The sequence below is a fragment of the Muntiacus reevesi genome, chromosome 18 (genome assembly GCF_963930625.1).
Source record: "Muntiacus reevesi chromosome 18, mMunRee1.1, whole genome shotgun sequence".
Lineage (NCBI taxonomy): Eukaryota > Metazoa > Chordata > Mammalia > Artiodactyla > Cervidae > Muntiacus > Muntiacus reevesi.
The window spans coordinates 49042637-49056909 of NC_089266.1; the positions used below are offsets into that span (position 1 = coordinate 49042637).

At 40.6% G+C, this 14273-nt stretch overlaps 1 protein-coding gene across 1 annotated transcript in view; it reads right to left on the reverse strand.

Annotated features, from left to right (window-relative positions):
* Positions 1-12560, reverse strand: part of USP32 (ubiquitin specific peptidase 32) — a 191785-nt gene extending 179225 nt beyond the window's left edge. Inside the window, exon 1 of the mRNA XM_065908924.1 lies at positions 12350-12560. Within this exon, the coding sequence (XP_065764996.1) occupies positions 12350-12407 (58 nt within the window). The 5' untranslated portion in view covers positions 12408-12560. The remainder of the gene's footprint in view (positions 1-12349) is intronic.
* Between the last annotated feature and the right edge of the window lie 1713 nt (positions 12561-14273).

A 14273-nucleotide genomic window follows, 5' to 3' on the forward strand; every position in this document is an offset into this window, starting at 1 on the left:
TCAGGATCACAAAGGCACCAGAGAGAAGTAGATATCCTGCATGCATTTTCCAATCCTCAAACTGACACAAATATCTAAGATGAGCAAAAGTCTTCTAAATCCCAGTGCCACCTACAAGTGCCTGTCTACTAATAAATTCTTCCAATACAAACAGAACTGCTATGCAGTGCTGTTCTCTTGAACCTATAATTGTAACCTTCAGTTACATTCCTACAAAGTTTGAGGTATGAGCCACATGTTATTTAAACATTCAGATGAAGACACGGAAATGAAATTTAAAAGGTACAGTCGTCCCTTGGTATCTGTGGGGAACTGGTTCCAGAATACCAAACTCCACAGATGCTCAAGTCCTTTATGTTAAATGGAGCAGTACAATGAATACAGTCAGTCCTCCTTATCAGCAGATACAAAAGCCACAGAACACAGAGGGTCAAGCATGTATCTTAAAACAAAACTAAAAAATAACTACTGATTTTATATAAAGTACAACACATCATAATCATATAAAGTCAGCAATGACTGTAACCATCTGGATCTCTTGTGCTGTGTGCTCAGTCACAGTCGTGTCTGACTCTTTGCGACCCCATGGACTGTGCGACCTGCCAGGTCCCTCTGTCCATGGGGATTCTCCAGGCAAGAATACTGGAGTGGGCTGCCATGCCCTCCTCCAGGGGATCTTCCCAACCCAGGGATCAAACCTAGGTCTCCCACATTGCAGGCAGATTCTTTACTGTCTTAGTCACCAGATCACCCAAGAAATGCTGAACATCTATCTGTGCAAAGTGACTTTTTTTGAAAAAAGATTCTTCCTCAAGAAACTTGCACTCTAGCAGGAAGATTGAATACATACACATAAACCACCACCATACATATGTAAAAATAATAAAATAATAAGGATACAAATTAAGAGTCACAGGAATTCAAGGGTAGTAAGCTCTAGATAGTTCAGTAATGTTCCAGAGAAGACAGGAAGATTTAGGCAAATCTAGAAGTCCAAAAAGATGAGCAGAATGAGATGAAACCATTCATACTCCAGCCTCATCAGGCTTGTCCAACACTTCATACAATATAAAATTATTAAAATAGATGAAAGTAGAGAAAACGTCACCCAGGCAAATGACAGAAATTTGAAATGAGGAGAACCAACCAATTAGCCCATATAATGCTTATTATGGAGAAGTTAAAATTTTTAAAGTAGGAGTAATATCAAATTGTGTAAACCACATGGAAAACATTTCTAAAAATTACATGGACTTCTGACACGACTTTTCTCTTGTATCTATTCATTCTAGTCTTTACAGCTTATGAGAAACATGACTGTCTCAGAACCAATAAAACTTTTTGCTCATCTGCAAAAAGTGGGCACTCAACCTTAATCAAAGGTGCTAATTATAACACAAATTAGAAATCTACTAGTCCTTGCACATAAGGTTGTGTTTGTTTTCCTTCATATTTTCTATGAAGTGCTTCATGAATTCCGATAATTTTAGTTTAGAGCCAGTTTGTAACTCAATTTTAAATATTTATATTCCTGGAGCATTTAAATATTTGCATAAATGTCATGAAACAACCATAATTTATCCTGTAAAAACACAATTTACCAGATTATTACTATTAGCTTCATTCTGTCTGCTTTCTTCATAATTTAAAAGGCACTAAGCTGGCCCATTCATTCTGTGAACATTTTAATATAAGCTCTGCCAGGTACCTTCTAGATCCCAGAGTTCTCATTCTCAAGAATTTCAGAACTCAACGTAAGTTAGAGGTGACAAATAAACCAGTAGCTGTGATGCAGTGGAATAACTACTACAATAAAAGGGTATTACAGCAGGAGAGAAAGTAGGAGCAGCATCAGGGAAGGCTTCTGAGAGGACCTGATGCCTGGGTTTAGTTTTGAGGGATGAGGATCTGATGAGGTAGATAGTGCAGGAAGAAAGATGCCCATCAATTCATGCCAGCCTCTATGTCAGCTTCTAGAAATAAAAATAATACATACTGACCATAATTTCAAGACACTAGTAATCTTCTCAAGAATTTACTTCATAGAGAAAGGGCTTAAAATTTGGCCTTAAAAATGAGTCTATACTCAACTTTTTAAAAAATGAGTTCACTGTGCACAAAAAAAGCCATTATTACATGATCCTATTTACACAAGACTCAAAAATAGGCAAAACTAATCTACAGTGACAGAAGTCAAAACACTGGTTACCTCTGAGGGGTAGTATCAACTGGGAGAGGGCAGGAAGGAGCCTAGTGGGGTGTGGGAAATGTTCTTTTTCTAGATTTTACATGGTGGTTACTTGGGTACACATCTAAGATTTCGTCAAGCTGTACAGTCAGACTTGTGCACTTAACTATATAATAGGAAGGCATTCCCACATCTGGGAAGCAGCATTCTCAAAGGCAAAGAGCATTCAGGCCAGGACCAGAGCACAGAAACCACAAGTGCTTGCTGTGCTAGGCTGACTTTAAACCAGAGGGTACAGGTGCCTTCCACTGCAAGGCAAGTGAGAATTTCAGAAAGACTATCCTGGTGGAAAAATAAATAATGGGCTGGAAGGGTATGTGATTAATAGCCCAGGAGACAGATGAAGGTCTTTCCTAAGGCAATGACTTTAAAGGTGGAAAAGGAACAGAAGACAGTAAGAAGGCTGCACCAAAGGGACACTGTGACTGATTAAATGTGAACAGAGGAAATAAAGGAAGAGTCTCAACTGATGACTAGGTTTCTGGCCTTGGCCCATGGTTAAATCACAGAGATATGCATTATAAAAGCAGATTTGTAGAAAAAGAGGTTGCATTTAGTTTTACACTCTACTGAAATAAGAAATATGCTCCAATCAAAATGGAACATTTTTCTATGAGATATTATTCACTGCCAAGTGTTCATTCAGATGATGTCTTATTTCTTTGTAATTTAAATACATCTGCTTGGCAATCACCTGTCAACTTCTATTTGAATCTCTAAGACAGTATCAGTGATATAACAATATAAAATGCATCACCATTAGGGAATTGCTCCTTACTACACCTCTAAGCCTATAAAGAATAGGCAATTTGTCCTTCCATAATCAGCTATAAAGAGGTTGAGTCAACATCTGACAAAATGAATAACTTCTGATCTATAAAATTCCACACAGTGAAAGACTTCATTTATAAATGCTTACATAAACTAAAGAATCTCTAAACCAGATTTATTAATCAAACAACTGTTCTAAACCCATCACAGTTTCCCACCACAGCTGCTCACCAATAGATTCCAAAACCAACTTTAAAGCAGAGCCAAAAATGACATAATAACATGCCTAATACAACTAACCATTTTTTAAAAGTAAAAGGTGCATTTAAATACATATATACTATAGATATGAAAACATGAGTTTTAGGCTTCTGGGCACACACACACATATATCCAAACCAAGCTTCCTCTAAAAATTCAATCCAGCTTTTAGAAAAGATTGTTTTGATATGCAATTCACTCATTCAACAAATAGGCATTGAGAACTTCCCTGGTTGTACAGTGGATAAGAATCCGCCTGCCAATGCAGGCGGGTTCAAATCCCCCTCCAGGAAGATTCCACATGCCGCAGAGCAACTAAGCCCATGTGCCACAACTACTGAGCCCAAGTGCTGCAACTACTGAAGCCTGTGCTCCCCAACAAGAGAAGCCGCCGCAATGAGAAGCTCGTGTACCACAATGAAGAGCAGCTCCTGCTCGTCACAACTAGAGAAAGCCCAGCACAGCAATGAAGACCCAGTGCAATCAAAAATATATAAATAAGTAACTCTTAAAAACAAAAAACTGACAAATGTATACCGAGTAGCTAATATATGATAGGCCCTGTGTAAGGGCGAGGGATACAGCACTAAGACATACATGTCCCCACCCTCGTGGAGTTTTATACCGTAGTAGTAGTGGTATGTTGTCATTGATCAGTCACTAAGTCATGTCTGATTCTGCAATTGCTTGGACTGTGGTCTGTCAGGTTCCTCTGTCCATGGGATCTCCCAGTCAAGAATACTAGAGTGGGTTGCCATTTCCTTCTCCAGGGGAATCTTCCTGACCCAGGGATTGAACTCGTATCTCTTATGTCTCCTTATTAGCAGGTGGGTTCTTTACCACTGAACCATATATGATCATGAAAACTGCATTCTAGAGCAATGTCTTCCTTCCACCCCAGTCTCTCTCTAACTGATCACTGCAATGAATCTTCCCTGCTAGGATTATTCAACAGGAACTTCAAGATAATTAGTTGATCAAAACAAGAAGGCTTCTCGGATACTAAAGACTAGAGAAATAAAAATAACTTTAAGGACAGCACCAGCTTAGGACCTTTCCTGGCACTCCAGAGGTTAAGACTCCAAGCCTTGACTGCAGAGGGGCATGGGTTCAATCCCTGGTTGGGGAACTAAGACCCACAATCCGTGTGGTGTGGCCTCACCAAAATGGAAGAGTGAATCCAAAAAGAGGAAAAGAGATACACAGACAACAGGATTCAACACAGGACAACAAAGGAAATCTCCAGGACAGCAGCTAGGCTTTAATCACAAGGGCAAAAGGTACAGACTGGAGCAGGCCAGAAGGCTCCAGGAAATGTTTTTTCCTAATATGGTGAACTGAGTGAACATCTGAGGTATATTAACATATGGAATAGATTTAACATTTGGTGGCAACTCTGGGGGCTGAATTAAAGTAAATAGAAACCTACACAAATAAAATAAAAGCAATTAATAAGGAAATATTTAAGAGGAAATAAAGTGTACAGGAAAGGGAAGTAATCCTATTCATAGTATATTAAATAGCTTAGCTGAGAAGAGCACTTACAAAGGCCTAATATATAAACAGTTAACAACTATCTCTAAACAAAATTAAAATATACACATACTAAGAAGAGAAAACGGGAGGACAGGAGCACATATGTGTGTGTTGGGGAGTGGCAGCAGTGTTAAAAAAAAAATCCAAGTCCTCGTCATATTATTTCAAGACATAAGGACCAAATTAATAAAGTGTTCAAAGTACTGGCTGATGGCTAGAGGAAAACTGGCTAGATGAAAACTGGGAGAGGGAATAACAGTACTATTGTTTCCATAACAAGCCCTGTAAAATCATTTGATTTTAAATTATGTGTGTATATCATTGTGATAAAGATTAAAACTAAAAGACTAAGAGAAAGAAAGGCATTAGCCATGGAGTGTAAGAAAAATAAGGTTAGATTTGTTTTTTAAAGCTTTCATAAAATTTAGTTTAAAATCATTTGGATTATTTACAACTAATGAGAACACTCTATATGTTGATGTGAATTTTATTCTCGGCTTCCAAAGTAACTCTGTACAACACTTGAAGCACGTAAGTTTCCAACTCTAACCTCACATCCAGCAAAAGAATGATACTTGTCACTATGGATGAATAGTATATGAATATCAAGGTATAAAAATAAATTGGAAATAAAAAAATCTCTTTCCAAAAAATCACTTCATGAACAAAATTGCTAAATATTATATATTACTAAAAGACATTCTTAAGCATTCATAAACACAATACTGACTGCCATTCTAGTCTCTCAATGACTACTCAGGAATGTACATTATTAGATTAAATACCTGAACTAAACACACAAAATTATGTATTAGTTTTAAGGATCCCATGTTTTTAACTACGATTCAAAATCTTTAGCAATTTTTTTCAAAGTTGATGAAAGGAAAAGAAATTCTGGTATGGCTATATTGTTCAGTATACTCATCCCTGTCAGCGCTTCACTCTTTACCCTCCACAAACATTATGTGGTTCTCCAAATCTTCTCTCCATCATTTATATATTCACCCAAACAGGCAATATTTGCTGAGTACAAAATACACTAGGTACTGAATCTATCTTGGAACTACTGGGAATGCAGCATCATGACTGACAATTAATATAACAATCACAAGTTATGAACTATGCAGAACAGCCCCAACACTGACAGAAGACCTCTTCATGTAAGATGATATGAGAAGGCCGATCTGAGGCAATTGGAGCTGGGACTTCAGATATTAAGAATGAGCCAGATGTGGGAAAATTTGTAAACAGTCTTTCTAGGCTGAGAGGAAAACAGGTTGACAGCAAAAGGATGACAGGATCATAAAATTCAGATGGGAATTTTATGATTACACTGGCTGCAATGTAAAACTAGGAAACTATGGGAAACTAGCAAGAGATGATGGCAGCTGAGTACTGGCAGTGAGGATGTGCAGAAGTTGACAGACTGGACTAGATAACACAATAGGCAACAGACTCAAACTGGGGATAAGAGGATAGGTCAGATGGTGAAAGAGAGGAAGCGAGGATATCTATCGATTTTGGGCTTTAGGAATTGTGTTGGAATAGCGGTGCCATTTACTGTCACATGGAAGACTGGGAGAGGCCTAGCTTGATAGAAGAGTCCTTCTCACAATGCAATCTCTCTAGACTCTTTTACAAGTTATTAGGAAAAGGCAAGACACCACAGCAGACCTTAAAAGCTTTTTTCTGCAAGGGGTAAGATGTTAACACAATCTAACTTTATAGAAATGAAACAGAAGAACTTCCTCTATAACACCTCACAGTTTTGCTCCTAGTGCAGTCCAGCATCAAGGACTGCAACCACCATCAATTTTCCTGAACCTTGTTCACAAGATAGTGATAAACACAGGATTTCTCTAAAATAAAGAGAGCCTTATATTAATATTAAATTTCTAATAAAAATGGATGACAAGGGAAGGCCTTCATCTTTGAATAGATGGATCTTCTAACAGAAGGCCTCTGACTATCAGTAAATACCATAAAGCTGGTTTTGTCAGGTTTTGGGGTCAGTAATCAACTATCTACCTCCAGCCTCCAAGAGCTCTTTCTTAGTAGAAAAAAGGAAAGAGGCTGAGTGGGTGGCCCAATTTAAACACAAATATCATGAAGCCCAAAAGGTAAAAACAGAAGCATAAACAAGCCCTGAAAAGAGAAGCCACGCTTTCTGGAAACGGTATGGAAAGAACTGTCATCAACAAAGATCCACTGTATAGCACAGACAACTCTACTCAATTTCCTGTAATAATCTAAATGGGATAGGAATCTGAAAAAGAATAGATATATGTATACATGAATACTGAATCGCTTTGCTGTTCACTGGAAACTAACACAACATTATAAATCAACTATACTCCAATGTAATTTTTTTAAATGTAAGATATAATTTAAAAAAAAGAAGTCAGTCCTATCTTAGCCTTCTCAGTACCACTATCAAACCACCAACTTTTAATTCATAAATAAAAATCTCTCCACCTCTGCAGCTGGCTAACAATGCAGTTTAAACTCTCAGCATTAAACTCTAGTACTCCAAAAACAGATTTTCTACAGTCATAGCAACAAAAATAATCACGTTCCTAACTCTTCCAGTGACCTATCATAAAATCAAGGGCCAAAAACTTTTCCTGTCTCTTGAGAAAACACCTGGCTATAGGCTAGTCACAATATTCCCAACTCTAAGGAACTTACACATCTTTCTGGAAGGCAACCCTGAATGCTGTCACTGTGAAGTTTCACTAACTGAGCACAAAGGCAAACAATGAACAAGAAAAAACAAACAACAGCTGTCCAGTTTGGTAAATGGCGAGGCCGTTAATGGTCAAGTGATGTCACCTCATTCTGCTCATCCCCCCCAAATCCAGGGTTCACTGGTGTATTTATCTCCTCTTTGTCACTGACACTCCATATGGAGTGTCAAACTGGAGATTATGAAGAACAGTATCTTTGTAACTACTTAGGTGACTACATATAAGCAAACTACTCCAGTGGCTAACACTCCATGCTCCCAATGCAGGGGTGCGACCCCATGGACTGTAGCCCACCAGGCTCCTCTGTCCACGGGGATTCTCCAGGCAAGAATATGGGAGTAGGTTGTCACGCCCTCCTCCAAGGGATCTTCCTAACCCAGGGATTGAACCCAGGTCTCCAACCTTGCAGGAGGATTCTTTAGCGTCTGAGCCACCAGGAAAGCCCCCCAATGCAGGTAGGTAGGTTCAGTCCCTGGTCAGGGATCTAAAGCCCACATACTGATCTAGAGCACACACACTGCAACGAAGAGCCGGTACAGTCAAATAAATACATTTTTTTAAAAAAACTGCTCTGTTTTTCTCCTTTACATGTAATAACAGTTGGTGAGGCATACTTGCAACAGGCTAGACCTACCATTCCACACTAATGCTATAGAGTTCACTGGTAAATTTAGCAAATTTCGATGAAGGCAAATTAGTGTCTTAATAAAAGAGAACAGTGCATCCCAGAAAGTACCAAATGTGAAATTCAATTTCCATTTACACAATGATATGTTACACTAAACCAGCTAACATCGCATCAGGGTTAGTGTAATACTAATGAAAATTTAATATTAATACTATAAAGCATGGAGGATAAAACCTTGAAGAGTCAACATCTTAGAGCACATCAGGGTCGGTGGGTAAGAAAAATGAGAAGTTCTGCAGTCTTCAACTACTACATGCTTAATCATTCCACTAGCAAACACAATGACCTTTAAGTGCTAAATTCTTTAACAATTATTGAGCACATACTGTGAAACGAGTACGGTGCCAGGGCGCGTCCAGGTCACCGATGCTCCCGCACACTCTGCACTCCCACGGCACTCCCTTCTACAGTACTGTGGCACTTAATACATTGGGTGTTATTTATAAATTTAATTTGTAAAACATTTAGAAGTTATTATGCCCATTATCAAATAAACACAAAAAACAACCTTAAAATAGGATTCCTAATATTTTACTCCCACCTCCCATGGATAGTACTACATACACTTTGAAGTATATACTGTATATTTCAGTGGAGAGCATTGTATTGACCCAGGTTATAAGAAAGGGGGTCTCAGTCATGTCTGTTCCTTCAATGTCTAAGTAGCCAATGCTCAGTAAAAGTCTGCTGAATGTATGAGTAAAGAGACACTTCAAAATGTGAATCCACAACAAAATTTCCTGACATCGCCTAGCTGCTTAGTCTAATGTAACTGCCAAATTCTACTCAAAGAAAAGGACTGGAAGAAATTTACCCACTGTATTGTATTACCACAATTTAGCAGCTAAGGACAATTTTAATTTAGCCAATTCTTACTTTAAAAAAAAAAAAAAAAGCCTTATAATTCTATTTCCAGAATGATGCAAGGAAAGGAGGAGCATGAAAAAAGAGTTAAAAAACTGGAGAAGATATTCTGAGTTCTGAAATGCTCTAAACTGCAACTCCTTCCATTTGTTTGGTTTTTTTTTAATGCTATGCTCCAAGCATTTAGAATACATTTTTAGGAATACACGGCCACAAACTTAAGATGCAATAAAGAACTGAAGTAAAGAGATGCAGAACTTATCTGCTAAAATTTTCACTATCCATAAAGTATAGTAAGTATATTATACTGTAGATAATATAAGCAATTTAACTAGAGTCAAGCCTTCAAGGGAAAGCTTGTGTTCTATTTAAGAAAGATAGAGATACAAGCCAAAAATAAAAGTTACCACTAATACATCTCCTTGGGAAAAAAAAAAGGTTAAGGTATACTTCAAGGAAACTATTAATTTTTATTAAGCTGATATACAGTGTAGCTAAAATAGTATCCAAAAGCAATCTTCTAATTTCAAGAGCTTATGAAATGTAAACAAGAAGTCACTAGACTGCCCTTTCACTTAGGTCCAGTAGGTGTTATCTGTCATTAACATAACACTGCATTTCCAAGGCCCCATTCAGCAAGATAAACAGCCAGTAACTCCATATTTGAAGGTGGCAATACATACTTGACTTTTTTTTAATACCACCTGATTATGGTTAGGCATTATTTAGGGCTCGCTACTTTTAAGTAAAGCCAAGCAAGTAGGTATTTCAATAGTTTGTCAAGATAGTTTTTTACTTGTACAATGATTCATATAACACACATTGTGCATTTGTCCTATCACCCTCCCCATTCACCTTATACAATAAAAGCAAGCAGCTAAGACTAACAGATGTAAGTTTTAGTATCTATTTAGATTATTTACATGCCTCAAAAAAGTTCTCCAACTATTTTCTAGCTCTATCAAAAGCTTTATAAATTCCTTCTACAACCTTACTAAAAAAATTCTATATCAAAGTCTGACATTTAACAAACAGTATCACATTCAAAAGAACTACCCACTTTATTTATTTTTATTTATTTAAAAAGCTCATCTCTTCTCAATGTTATACAGTGGCAGCCTAGATGGGAGGGGAGTTTGGGGGAGAATGGATATAGGCACATGTATGGCTGAGTCTTTTCCCTGTTCACCTGAAGCTAGCACAACATTGCCAGTTGGCTATACCACAATACAAAATAAAAGGTTGTTTTTAAAAAAAGCTCCTGGTTTACATTTAGAAATGTTGTTTTATCAACTTGCTTCTCTTTCTTGCCTTAATCTTTCTCTGCAGCAAAAATGATAAAACATAAATTCATTCAAACAAGTTAAATAAGATTTTAACAAATATTTTGCTACCTCTTCAAAGATAGGTTTTAAAATTCAACAAGCAGACAACTTCCTAACAAACTGAACAAAGACCTTCAGTCAAATCAGTTTAAAATACACCAACTGTTAATTTCCTTTATATTTACAAAGGTAGAATCTTATTTTATATGTGGCTAGAGTTAGATAAAAGCTTAATTTCAGAATTCCTTAATGTCAGCTAAATCACCCTCAAACTTAAACTAAACAACTCTAAACCTTGAAGCTGTAAATCAGTTTGACTGAAGTCCTCTTTCATGCCATGTAAGCCATTGCCTAATTGAGGCCAGACCTGTCAGGCTCAACAGCATCCCGGAAATGACTAGTCTACTAGAGCTGGAAACACATCAAGAATTTGGAATATTTCTCATATTGAAGCAAGGAAAAAAGTTCAAGCAAGATTGCCCATAAGAACAATCAGTATACTGTTCCACAGGGTGAAAAAAGACCTAAAAGGCGTATTTTTGCTACTCTGGTCATTTCACAAGGATATATCAAAATTCTTATGTAATTTCAGGTGATGGCCCAATGAACTTACCCCTTTCCTTCCAACATACGAATAAGAGTTCGCTACTAAATTCTCATACTGAATGCCCGTCTTGTAATCTAGTTCTTTTCAGCTACTAATACCATCACCTGGAGCATGGCTGGTTTCTTGACTTAGAAACCTGTTAACAATAAATGCCTAACACCTAAGCTGCTTAATGGTTTTTTTTTTTTTTTTTTTTTTAACTTTTCACCAAGAAATACAAGCACAAGCGCGCGGGCGCGCGCACACACACACACACACACACACACACACACTCTCACTCTCTCTCTCTCAAATCCCAGTCATGAAAAATTAAGTCACATTCCGGCCATAAACTGAGCAATAGACACTTCCAGTTAGCGTGTGCTTTAGTGATCATGGACAGTGGTATCAGATTAAGTGGTAGGGGGTTGGGGCTGTTAACAACACACTGTGCATCAGAGCCAATAAGCAGCAGGCTAGAACTGGCAGCAAGAAGGCCGGTCTCTAAAGGGAGCTATAACACAGTATCAGAATGCTGGATTTCCGAATGCCATTTTATGGGGAGGGAGGCGAGGCGAACTGGGGATCAAGTGCAATGAAAGGTTCTGACCAATGTCTGAGGCGATGAAACCGAAGACAAGGTCTTGTGGCAACACCAGCTGTCCAGTCTCATCTCACCTCAAACACAACTCAATTTCAGGTCGTTCTCATCAAAGTCAGCCGCTCAAAGGGTGAGGGGGTGGCAGGTAGTGGTGTGTGGCAGGCAGAGGTGGATGGTGACAGTCCCCCAAGAGACTGGCAAAAAGCCCTTGGAAACGGCAGAGACAGCACACAACTGGAAGGGGCTTCTGCAAGCGAACAGAGAGCATTGCAGCCGCCTTCTCCCTGCCTTCCAGCCAGGGCTGTTAGGTACGAGGTTAGGATGTTGCTGGAGGGTTTATGAACGAGTGACAGGAGAAAATGGCAGTAAAGGAAGGGGGGTGGGGGCTGCAAACGGCTGGTGCCACCCAAGGAAAAAGGGGAGGAGGACTTCCCTGGACACATCCAGGAGAACAACGCCACCAGAGGTACGGTCAGCGCCCTGTCAGCGCCTGACACCCCTCTCACTGGGAAGGCTTCGCCCCCGTCCACACGATCCTAATCCCCAAACCCTGCTCCCACCCGACCCTGCTCCACCGCAAAAATCCCCATCGTGGCCTCCTTTCCCTTCCGCCTCAGGCGCCCCACGCCCTCAAGCTCCCCTCCCCTTCCCCGGTCACCCACCCTCCTGGCGGCCCGTCGCCGGCCTCCCCGGCAGCTCGCCCAGACCCCTCCCCCCCTCACCTCTCCTCAGCGCCTCCTCGTAGCTGAGGAATCCGATCCGTGACTCCTTGGCGCCCATGCTCCCTTCATCCCCTCGGCCGGGGGTCGGAGCCCGCTCTTGCCCCCACCCCCCTCCCGCCTTCTCCTCGGCGTCTCTGACTGACGGTGTCGGCGTCCCCCGGTCCCCACCTCCCCCAACACTAACAAGTGCGGCTTCTGCCCCGGCGGCTCCTCCCGGGCGCCGCCACCGCCTCCATGCCGAATCACGTGACCCACTCCCACCCCGCCCCCTTCCCCTCCCTCTTACTCCGCCCTTCTCCTCTCTCCTCCCCTCCCTTCCCTTCCCTCTTCACGCCCTCTTCCCGCCCCCTCCCTCCCGCCTGCCCCGCCGAGGGTCACCTGACCCGAGGCCGGGGATTGTTCCGGGTAATGGCCGCCAGGGGCCACCCACTCCGCCCCGCCTCACGCTTGCCGCGCGCAGGGGCGTAGGGGCGGGACCAGACCCTGCGCGTAACGCATCATCACCACCTCCGGCCAATCCGAAGCCGCGAGGCCCGGGGGCCTCCGCCCGCGTGAGGGGTGGTGACTTCCGGGGCGCTTGAGGCCGTCCTCCCGCCCACAAGTTCTGGCACTCGCTGGGCGGGGTCGTAACCCTTGACGGTTGGTCTGACTGTGGCCCTGAGTCGTCTTGAAAGAGAAATGGAATCTTTGGGAGCTGGGGTCCGAGGGGTGCGGTTCGTGAGAGAAGGGAACGGGCAGAAGAGACATTCCTGACGTTAAGGACATTTTTGATTAGGAAGGAAGTTGTGAAAGGAAAGGATACTCAAGGGTTTCACTAGAGAATTCTCCATCCTAGTGGAGTGATTCTTAAGGAAAGTTAATCTGCTGACAAAATTTAGAACATCTTCCTTTTCGCTTTAATCCCAGCCCCCCACCCTTTGACGCTGGATTTTCTTTCACTTACGCAGAGCCAATTTGCCTCTGGGCGCATCTCCTGCTCTGCGCCTGTCTCTGGTACAGCCCTTGAAAGCTGTTGTACAAAAGCTTAGCTTATCTGCAAGAGTTGCTCCCCACCAGAAATGTGAGCGTTACAAGACTGATTAGAGATTTCCTTGCGCTTTTCTTTATTATTTTTAAATTGTGTTAAAATATGAATTTGCCGTGCTAATCATTTTTAAATATCTCAAGAGCACAATCACACAGTATTTCCCTTTTTGTGATTGGTTTATTTCATTCAGCATAGTGTCCTCAAGATCTGTCCATGTTGCAGCACAGTAGCAGAGTTTCCCAGGTTTACCATGTGATCCAGCACTTCCAGTTGTGACTATATACCCAAAAGAATTGAAAAGCCGGACAGGAACAGATACTTACATCTCTGTCTTTATAGAACATTATTCAAGATAACCAAAAGGTAGAAGCAATGAAGTGTCTCATCAACTGGACAGATGAATAAGTAAATATAGTATATCCTTACAATGGAATAAATTCAGTTCGTTGCTTTTTTTAATTCAGTTTGTCTGGATACGGAAACACATTTGTTTAAAAAATAATCATTTGGATTAGATTAGATTCAAGGTGATACTTACGTAATTCAGGGACAGCAAAAGGGTTTTAGTTCCTAAAGTCAACAGATTATAATATGCCCTGCTAGAGAGAGAAGGTAATAACTCTCTACTCATCTTTCCTGGCAGACCAGATCAGCAGCCTAGCATTAGTCACAGTGCTGCCCTTTCCAGTTCACTGTGAGGTAGTTAATTTTAAGGTCTCAGATTAGTTTCACTACTAAAAGGCCATGAATAAGGGGGTTGGGAATGTACTTCAAAGCCTTTAATTTCCAGGTGATTAGTTCAGCTCAAACGCAGGTTTCCAGACAAAACAACTCAGTCATCTTCAGCCTGCAGTAGATTACCATTATTAATGGGAAGTGACTCTTAAGAAAGGGCTC